Source organism: Saimiri boliviensis, chromosome 7 (genome assembly GCF_048565385.1).
Source record: "Saimiri boliviensis isolate mSaiBol1 chromosome 7, mSaiBol1.pri, whole genome shotgun sequence".
Lineage (NCBI taxonomy): Eukaryota > Metazoa > Chordata > Mammalia > Primates > Cebidae > Saimiri > Saimiri boliviensis.
Window position 1 is genome coordinate 30,220,103 of NC_133455.1, and position 10,413 is coordinate 30,230,515.

General features: G+C 40.8%; 1 protein-coding gene across 1 annotated transcript in view; it reads left to right on the forward strand.

Moving 5' to 3' along the window:
- PAH (phenylalanine hydroxylase) overlaps window positions 1-10,020 on the forward strand; it is a 77,961-nt gene extending 67,941 nt beyond the window's left edge. Inside the window, exons 10-13 of the mRNA XM_003929620.4 lie at window positions 1,697-1,792; window positions 2,349-2,482; window positions 5,942-6,057; window positions 8,125-10,020. Coding sequence (XP_003929669.1) covers window positions 1,697-1,792; window positions 2,349-2,482; window positions 5,942-6,057; window positions 8,125-8,168 — 390 coding nt within the window. The 3' untranslated portion in view covers window positions 8,169-10,020. The remainder of the gene's footprint in view (window positions 1-1,696; window positions 1,793-2,348; window positions 2,483-5,941; window positions 6,058-8,124) is intronic.
- The last annotated feature ends 393 nt before the right edge of the window (window positions 10,021-10,413 follow it).

Below are 10,413 nucleotides of genomic sequence, written 5' to 3' on the forward strand. Positions count from 1 at the left end.
GTGAACATGGGTTTTTAAATGCCAGAGGCTACAGAGATACAAGGAGTGGCTATCAAAGAAGCTACGGAGCTGAGTAGAATTTCTCACTTCTACAAAGAAAATAAACTTGGAACTCAGAGCATCACACTACCCGCCATAACAATATTAAAAGGACTTATCACCAATTCAGCTTCTCTAAAAAAAGTTACTGATTTAAAAAATGCTACTGATTGGTTGGGGAACAGTTCTGGATTATTGCTGCCCTAAATTTTCTGTGTAACTACATGCATGTTGGCTTACCTTCTTGGGCTGAAGACTCCTCACCTGTATGTGAGGAGATTAGACTGACTAAGCTCTGACAGCCCTCCCAAGTGTAACATTCTCCAGTCCAATAAACAGATGTAACTAATAACCTACCCCTAAATTTGCCAAAACTGTGACTGTCTCCAGCAGCTAACTGAGCTCTGGGTTCCCCTTAACTCCAGAACCCACATATTCTTTTTTACAGGGCAGGCGTCTAGGACATATTGGACTGAGAGCTATTAAAAGAGACAGATTTGGTTATTTGGGGAAATAAATGCAGAATCTGTCTTCAGAAACACCCCCCAAGTTTTAGCACCTCACAGACACACCCCAAAAATAATGCTTTACTAGCTATGCAAGTATCCCTTCATCCAGTCAAGGTGACATATAATGGATGATGGGGTATTCCCCTCATTGATTCTATCACTACCCAATCATCTACCTCCCACTGTTGTGTCTGATGAACTCTACCAGCTTCAGAACATCTGAGGAACATCTCACTCTGGCTGACACCACAGAGGAAAAAAAAAAAAAGAGAGATGGAGGAGTTCCTGTCATAGGGGTAAAAAATTGTTGGGGGTCTCCTTTGGAGGTTTCTCAGTATCCCCTGATATTTTCCATCATGCTTTACATTCAGCCAACACTTGATTCAACAGGTGACTGGATAGAGTGAAACACAGGACACAAAGAAGTGATCACAGGTCATGCTGATTCAGAGAACAGACTTGCACAGACTCCTACCTGGACAATCCTGTCCATGGCACTGGGGCAGTTGCTAATTTCTCCTTCTTTGGGGTGTGTACTAGTCAAGGATCTCCAGAGAGAAAGAACCAGTGAGATACATAGAGATAGAGGAATAGAGACAGGACTGAGAGGGGACTTATTAGAGTAATTGGCTTACACAGTTATGGAGGCTGAGAAGTCCCACAGTATGCTGTTTGCAAGCTGGTGAACCTGAAAAGTCAATGGCGTAGATTAGTCAAAGTTCAAAAGCCTCAGAACCATGGAAGTTGATGGTATAACTCTCAGTCTGAGACCAAAGGCCTGAGAATCTCTGGGCAGTGGTAGGGTGCAAGTCCCAGAGTCCAAAGGACAGACAGCCTGGACTTCTGATGTCCAAGGGCAGGAAAACAGGGTGTCCTGACTCCAGGAGAGACAGAATCCAAATCTGGCTTTCCTCTGCCTTTCTGTTTGATCTGGGATTCCAGCCAATTGGGTGGTGCCCACCCACATTGAGGGGAGATCTTCCCCACTCAGTGCACTGACTCATAAGCCAATCCCCTCCAGAAACACCCTCACAGACACGTGCCCAAAATAATGCTTTACTAGCTATCCAAGTATCCCTTCATCCAGTCAAGGTGACACATAAGATTAACCATCACAGAGGGTGTCTCAGCTTGACTTTCCATTCCAGATTTACTGGTTTACTGTGGAGTTTGGGCTCTGCAAACAAGGAGATACCATAAAGGCATATGGAGCTGGGCTCCTGTCTTCCTTTGGTGAATTACAGGTATGACGACCTTAACAGGAACCAAGGATGGTTGTAAAAGTGGTGGGTACAGAACACCATTATTGTGCTTTTGGTATTGTTGAAACCCTATATGTATCCATTTTGAGATGTAGCCTAGGAATTCATTCTCCAGTGACTGGTACCTTAGCAGCAATTATTTGACTATGGTTGTGAGGGTTACAGATAGAAATGGAATTGCAGGTACACATATCTCTGGGGAGAAGGGACCTACTTATTCCAAAGCTGAACTATGCATGCAGCCTTGTGAGTATGCAAACACATGCCAGAAAGTGTGGTTGGCTCCCACGTTATCCAGTGACCACCTTACTTGAAAGTAATTGAAATTAATTACGACTTTCTCCCTCAGCTGCAGATTTTAGATGAGCTACGAAGGGTAGAACCTAGTATATGCAAAGTAATTTGGCTCACTGCATTTGGGCCACAATGTAGAAGGAATCGGGGTGAGATATGAGAAGGTGCACAAATGACTTACGGGATGCAGCAGGCAACACTGATCCTGATTTAACAGTGATAACTTTTCACTTGGTGCCTACAGTACTGCTTATCAGACAAGCCAACGCTCCTTCCCCTGGAGCTGGAGAAGACAGCCATCCAAAAGTACACTGTCACGGAGTTCCAGCCCCTGTATTACGTGGCAGAGAGTTTTAATGATGCCAAGGAGAAAGTCAGGTGAGGTGGTGACAAAGGTGAGCCACCAGCTCTGGGGACCTCCTGACTGGTGACACTCATCTGCGGGTGGTTGGCCAGGAGAGTAGACTCGAATGCCCACAGCAACTTTGTAACACAGGCAGTTTCTCTCCCATGTTCTCCACCTTCCTTCTCTTCTGCTCTCTGTTGGAAGGTTGGGCGTGCTGACCTTTACACACATCCCTGCCACCTGGTCCCTGTTAAACATAACCACCAAGTCAAGACACTGAATCCTCCTACATACAGAGTGGCTGCAGAAGTCTCCCGACCAAATCAAAGAAGTCTTATAACCTAGGAAGTCCTTTCTTTACTTTCTTCTCCAAACACCTACAAAACATGCTTGAGGAATCTTTGTATGTGCTTTGTGTCTTTACTCAAATTTAATCTCTATATAAATAACCAACTTATTTCTACCCATCCCTGCCACCAGTGCTTCTGAAATACTTATTAACTTGTAATATATTACATAAGGTAAGCTCCATGTGGGTAGAAATTTTGTTCTTTCTATCTTCTGCTTTTCCTCCAGCCCCCAGAAAATACCTAACACAGAGTAAGCACTCAGTAAATAATTGGTGAAGGTATTAATTAATCTCAGAGGCAGTTCGGCAAGAGGTAGATAGAGTGGTGCTGGGACTGTTGGCCCTCTGAGTACATAGCTCCTGCACCCAAGTAGGAGACAGACTGGGCAGAGGGTCCCCCTGGACATGGATTCACTGTATGTTACCACTTAAAGAAATGTTATCAGTGATGGATGATAGGCATGGAACATACGGGCCTTTGACTCTATGTAGCTGGGTATGTTGGCTTTCAACCCTATCTATGGTGTCTGAGAGGTCAGAGGAATGGAGGGGAGTGGTGATAGAATGAATGACTTCTCAAAGAAATTCACACTTTTAAAAAAAGTCATGAGGGAGAAACTCAAGACACAAATAAACACACATTTTAGTCCTTCCTTTCAAATCCAAATTCCATCCTCCCCAGGACCCTCACAAAAAAAAGGTAAAAATTATCCCTTCCACGCAACTCATTCATTTACCTTACATTTGCAAAGCAAGATTGTGGGACAACACAGGTCCAGCTAACATTTGTTTAAGAACCCTTTGAAATTAAGAGACCTCGAAGTTTAAGTTTATTTCTTTTAAAATAGATATTCTTTAATTTATGTCTACTTCTATATTTAGATACTTAATGGTAAAATGCTGGTCCACAAATCCACTTGGTTTGGCCTAAAAAGACTTTATTTCTCCATCTCTGTCCAGAACTCTCAAGTCCTTCCTGCTCTGCTTTTTTAGTTCTCTCCAAAACTGGGAGCCTAGCCTCCTTCCAGCACCATCCCTGCCCCCTCTTCCTACAAAGGTCCTAAGTTTGGACCCAGGCACTGAGGCTTAGAGGCAGTGCTGATGAGCACCATGTCATATCAAGATCACATTTGGATGGGCCTGGAGACAACTGTCTAACCAGCAAGTGGTCAGTCCCAGAGAAGCAGGGAAGACCTTAGGACACAGGCCTGTGAGTACCGAGGCCTCAAGTGAAATAACCATGAAAACTCCATTCTGCTGAGAAGTGGCTCATAGAGTCAAAGAGAACGCTAAAGAACAGGGTTCAGGGCAGGCCACGGTGGCTCACACCTGTAATCCCAGCACTTTGGGAAGCCGAGGCGGGTGGATCACGAGGTTAGGAGATCAAGACCATCCTGGCCAACATGGTGAAACCCCGTCTCTACTAAAAATACAAAAAAATTATCTGGGTGTGGTGGCACATGCCTGTAGTCCCAGCTACTTGGGAGGCTGAGGCAGGAGAATCACTTGAACCCATGAGGCAAAGATTGCAGTGAGCCGAGATCTCGCCACTGCACTACAGCCTGGGTGACAGTGTGTGACTCCGTCTCAAAGAAAAAAAAAAAAAACAGGGTTAACAAGAAGAAAGGAATCTGTGCATCCCTTTGGATTCCCTCAAAGCACCCCAGCCAAGAGAAACAAATTCTCACCACGTGGAGTTTCAAGATTCAAGTTGTAGACAGAGATCTAATTGGCTGAGCATGGTTCACATGCTACCTCCTGGCCAGAGGAGAGCTGGCACTGAATACTGACTTCTGGACTGAGACACACCTAGTAGGGTAGGGGTAAAATCACCCAAAGCAAAAATGAGCTGCTTTATAGGAAGAAGGAGGAAGAGGTACAGGAGTAAGCAAAATCACAAATGTGTCACGTGGCTCATGCTGCAAGCTGGGCTGAGACAGCTCTTTTCAGAGAATAAGAGGTGGAAATACGTACTTGACCATTTGTTCTTCATGAAAGGTAGCAACACTCCTGGGGCACATACTCCATACTATAACAGCACTTGCTACAACCTCGTAGGGCAGGTACTTCTATTGCTCCAATTTTACAGAGGAAATTGGGATGCAGAAGAGCGGTGCCCTGTGCCCATGGTCACAAGGGCTGTGATAGGCAGAGGCAGGGTTTCAGCCCAGGCAGCTTGACTTGGAACTTGGGGAGCCTCTCTTGCCAAACTTGGAGATCCCGTAACTTTTTTTTTTTTTTTTTTTTTTTTTTTTTTTTTTTTTTTTTTTTTTACAGTACAGCAGCTTATACGTTCACCAGAGGACAACTTAGAAATTTGTGATTACCTTAGAATATCTTATTAATGGTATTGCATGATGTCCCTCAGAGGCCCTCATGGTGGATTTCTCCCAGATTCAGGAGTAAGTCATTGGGAAGGCAAGAAAGCAAAGGGCCCAGGCCAGAGTCAGACTGCCTGGGTTCCTTCCCAGCTGCGTGATTTACCGACTGTACAGCCTTAGTAGTCACATAGCCTTCCTGAGCCTCAGTTTCCTCATCCACAAAATGGACATAGTAATGGTGCCTTTCTCCTAACGTTTTTGTGAAGGTTAAATAAGGAAAGCTATTTGTAAAGAGCATATGGCAGTTAGAACTTAACACAGTTCTTGCAACCTAGAAGGTATTTCATCCATGTTAAATTTCGTTATTAACATAGTGTGTTATTCGCCTCTTTAGAGCTATTTCCCTCTGCATTGATTGTCAAGCATTTCGGAGCTTTTTTTTCACTCTATATAGCATTCTTTAGCTAGAGTTTACTCACTCTGGATTTTATTTAATGATAGGAGTTTGTGGCTTTATTGTCTTCAGTACTTTCATTATAAGCTATTTCTGTCTTCTTAGAGATAGGTGACTAAATAAATATGTGTATATGTTTGTACATACACACACACACACACACACACACACACACACACACATACACAAGGCTTCCCAAGAAGACTCACAAAAATTCCACTCCCCTTCTCAGCCCTGGCCTTTGAAGCCCATGTTCTAGGGAGGTGTCCACATTCCTAAAAGAGAAGTAAAATGCCACTGAGAACTCATGCATTATTACCTTTCTCCAAATGATGTCCTTCATTCAAGCCTGCGGTTTTGGTTTTAGGAACTTTGCTGCCACAATCCCTCGGCCCTTCTCAGTTCATTATGACCCATACACCCAAAGGATTGAGGTCTTGGACAATACCCAGCAGCTTAAGATTTTGGCTGATTCCATTAACAGTAAGTAACTTATACCTTATGATGCCATTCTGTTTCTCAGTGATACAAGACTGTTTCCCTACCATCGCCATAGGAACAGTAAGAAATGTATCGAAACATTTAATTAAGGAGAAAAGCATCTCCATGTAAGGCATGAGTTCACTGATGAAGAAGAACTTGGCAAAAAGATCAGAATTACCCTTGTGTCCTTTTTCTTTTGACCTTCCTAGATTCCATTCTGCCTCCCACCATCATTCCACCTTTCCACACTTGGCCTGCCACTGCCATGTTCCTTTTTCTCCTTCACCTCTCCATCCCTTCTACCAAAAGTGTCCAGTTACTATCACTCTGCCTGGCTCTGTCCACTTCACAAGCTGTCCAGTGGCTCATCTGTTGGCCTTCCACTCTTCCTTCATAATGAGAATATTATAATAGTTGCTCTTAAGAATATCACAGGGTTACCTCATTCATCACCTGACTATCTCTCTAGCCCTTCATACTCTGTTCCAGCAACACTGATCAATTTTTAGTTCTCATGCTGGCTCCTAACCCTTGCCCATGCAATTCTTTATGTTTAAAATATTCTTCTTTTCACTTTCATTTACTTGGGCATGCATCCACCTCCAGTTCACTTTTGACATCTTGCATAGATATCTCTTTGTGTAGGAATACTGGTTTGTATGTCCTTCCTGTGTCTCTGCATTCCTACAGACCCCTCTCTCAGATGACTTATTGTTTTATAATTATTTTCTTGTCTCTCTCTCCAACTAGACCTGAGCAGAGAGCCATGTCAGATTCACTGCACCTACCCCTATCCCCAGAACCTGGCCCTATTTCTAAAAATTATATCAGGTACCTAAGAGCTATTGAAAGAATGGATGAAACTACCAAAGGGAGGAACCTAAAGAGAGAAATTCTAGGACAGATCAGGGTGGAATGTTCCCTTTTTTATGTAATGTCAATGAAGGCCAAAAGGGCAGATGTGCTTGAAGAGTTTCTCCAATACTCCTTTTGCATTGTCTAGGGCCACTTCTAATGCAAAGGGTCAAAACTGGCCATTATCATCGTTGTCCATTAGATGTGGCCACCTGTGATCTGCTATTTTGAAAAGCCCTGGGCTGATTCACCCTCACAGATGCTATCCTGGATGCTCAGTTGGAGTAGATTTGCTCATTAAGGAAACCAGCTGAGGGCTCTAGAAGCTAGGATATAAGACAGACAGAGAAGGCCATACCTGGTTTTGTTCTTCGTCATTTGCCCTGAAAAGGCAAAATTAACTCCACAGGCTATAATTTATAAAGGCATTTTTAAACTCACAGAAAAACAAATTTAGAAAATGAAGGGTCCTTAGAGCCATGTGACCTTATGTGAGTCGTCACCACCTCTCTATACTTTGCTTCCTTGAGCTCTAGGAGGGAGTGAGGCTTGTCTGCATGCAAGGCTCCTTCCACTTCCATGGAGAGCCACCCTGTGTCCTATCCATATCTACCTCACATCCTCTTGGTATGTAAGAACATGACATAAATGGAAGGCTGCATCACACCTTCATCCAGTGATCTAGCCATGTAGACTGAGTTATCTGCTTAGACCATGGATTCTTAAATTTGAATGTGCATCAGAATCAAATGAAGAGCTTGCTGGAAATTAATAGCTTTGAGTCATAGTCAAGGCTAAATTTACCTAATCTGTGATAATTCCTGGGAGTTTATAGACCTCAGGTGATTCTGACACTAGAGTTTTGTGTGAACCATACTTTTAGCTTCAATGATTTCACTTCTTGAAATATCTGTAGATGGTAATATAAAAGAGAAACACGACAGCTAATGATTTGCCTGGGGAGAGAGCTGTTAAGTCCTTCCCTGGGAAATGACCTATGGAAAAGGGATGCTGATTACATTAACAGCTCTGGCACTTTCTAAAACATACAAGTACTTATACCATAATGAAACCGTAAGCTCCTTGAAAGTTGGGGTGGCATCCAGCTTATCCAAGAAGCCCGCTTATCTTCTAATGTTTTGCACTGTGGACACTTGCAGTGTGTGTGTTTATTATATGAGTGGCCCATTTTGATGGTGTTTTTCTTTGTAGGTGAAATTGGAATCCTTTGCAGTGCCCTCCAGAAAATGAAGTAAAGCCATGGACAGAACTTGGCCTGTTAACTGCGAATCTATTGATGGAGATCCAGCTACTTCTTTTATCAGAAAAAAGTCTGAAAAGCAAACCTTAATTTGAAATGACAGACTTAAACTCTTTTTTAGAACAAGATGGAGAAAGAAAAAATAAGTCAAAATAATCTGAAATGACAGGATATGAGTATATACTCAAAAGCATAATGGTAAATCCTGTGGGGTCATCTTTGATTTAGAGATGATAATCCCACATTCTCAATTGAGTTAAATCAGTAATCTGTCGCATTTCATTCAGGTTAATTAAAATTTGGGACCTGCTTTATTCAAGCTTCATATATACTTTGTAGAGAGTTCATAAAGAATTCTATAAGGCTAAATGTAAATCACAAGACTGTCATTATAATTGAATTTTGGGGCTTAATATAAATCATAACCTATGAAGCTTATTTTCTATTTGAATTAACTGTGATTCCAATCACTGCTTAGCTATTGTACCTAAGTAAATTTTCTATAATTCAGAACCCCATTAAAATAGTTATAAACATTGAACTTCTTTAGAATTATATTAATATAAAAACATTTTTTATGTTTTATTGTAATCATAAATACTGTGTATATGGTAATAAAACTCCCCACCTAATCCCTACAACTTCTAGTATCATTTTTCAATTAATTATCTCGTCCATTTTGGAAGACATTTTGAAGACATTTATAATGCAGCAGATGTTGACTAAAGGCTTGGTTGATAGATATTCAGAAAATGTTCATTGAATGAATAAGTGAATACAGTATTGAAAAGCAAATCTATAAATGAGAAAATTTTACTTTTATTTGAAATAAAACATTAATAGTTTATGCAATTTTACAGTTTCAGATATTTCTTGGAATTAAATAATCCTCTCACTGCCTTAGAAATACATTAGCCAGATAATTTGTTAACATGAGAAAATGGACAGAGGCTCATATTTCCAACCCTTTGCAGGAGCTCCTTGTGACAGTCACAGTCATGCCTGGACAGTCAACAGACCTTGACTTTTGTTGATTGTGTGTTTGACATGAACACATGAATATCTGAGAAGCAGTGGGGAGAAAAACAATGTCTTTAAAGCTATGATTTGAAATTCTCACACTACTTCCCATTTTATTTTGGAAATAGTTAAGTTTTAAAGAATTTGTATAGTGTTTCTTCGAGTGTCATTCTCAGATCAGTTGTAGTATCATCAACAGTAAATTCTGGGTACCTTCCCAGCTCCACCCAATTTGAATATCTGAAGATAAGGCCCAGAGACCTGTATTTTTAAGCACCCCAAAATTATTATTTTTATTATTCATAGCCAAATTCTACCGGGTACATTCAGTTTGAGAAAACCTGACTTGTGGCGGTCAGACTGCCACTTGCCAATGAGTGAATAAGCCATTTCCCTTCTTTAGACCTCAGTGCCACTCTAACAATGTGGGAGTTCAACTTTGTAAACCAAGGTCCATTGCAGCCTTGACATATGATTCAACTGTTCGTTCGTGTCTTTAAATAGCTATACCTGATCCACTAATGAGGTGTCATAATACCTGCTTACATAAGCCAGCTGGGAGGAAAGAGGCATTGACTGAATGTGTCTCAAATTTCATAGTTTTGAAGCTGGAATTTTATGCCTATATCTATGTTTATGCCTTTGTAGAACCCAGTGATTTTAAAGTGAAAATGGACTTTTTTCTCTGGTGTTATTCTAAACACCAAGCAATACTGCAAAGGGATTGTGTTCTGATGTTTATTTCACATTTAAAGTTAATTATTGACTCTGGAACTTAAATATTACATAATATCTTTGACAATAAAAGATGTTTTAATGAGCTTGAAGTTAAAGTTTTGGTTGAGTTATGATTTTCACAGGAAATTACACACTGAATGAAAGATATTATTTGTATCTTTGGTAATGTGCTACTCAGTTCTTAGCTCTTTTTTATCCAAATATAAAAGCCTGGTCTATAGCAGTGGGATTTAATAAATTTCCAATATATAAGTAAGTGTTTTTATATGTTTAATTTCTAGTAAATGAACAATATTTTAGAAACAGTATCAGTTTTTACTGACAGATGATCTTGCTGAGTACAATCAAAAGAAATATGCAAAAAATTCCAAGTGTGTGGCATCGATGTTTCTTAAGTTACTGAGAGCAGGAATCTAAATTTTAATTCTAGATTTCTAAATATGACAGCTTTATGAAAACAGAAACCTTGACTTTATTTTCAC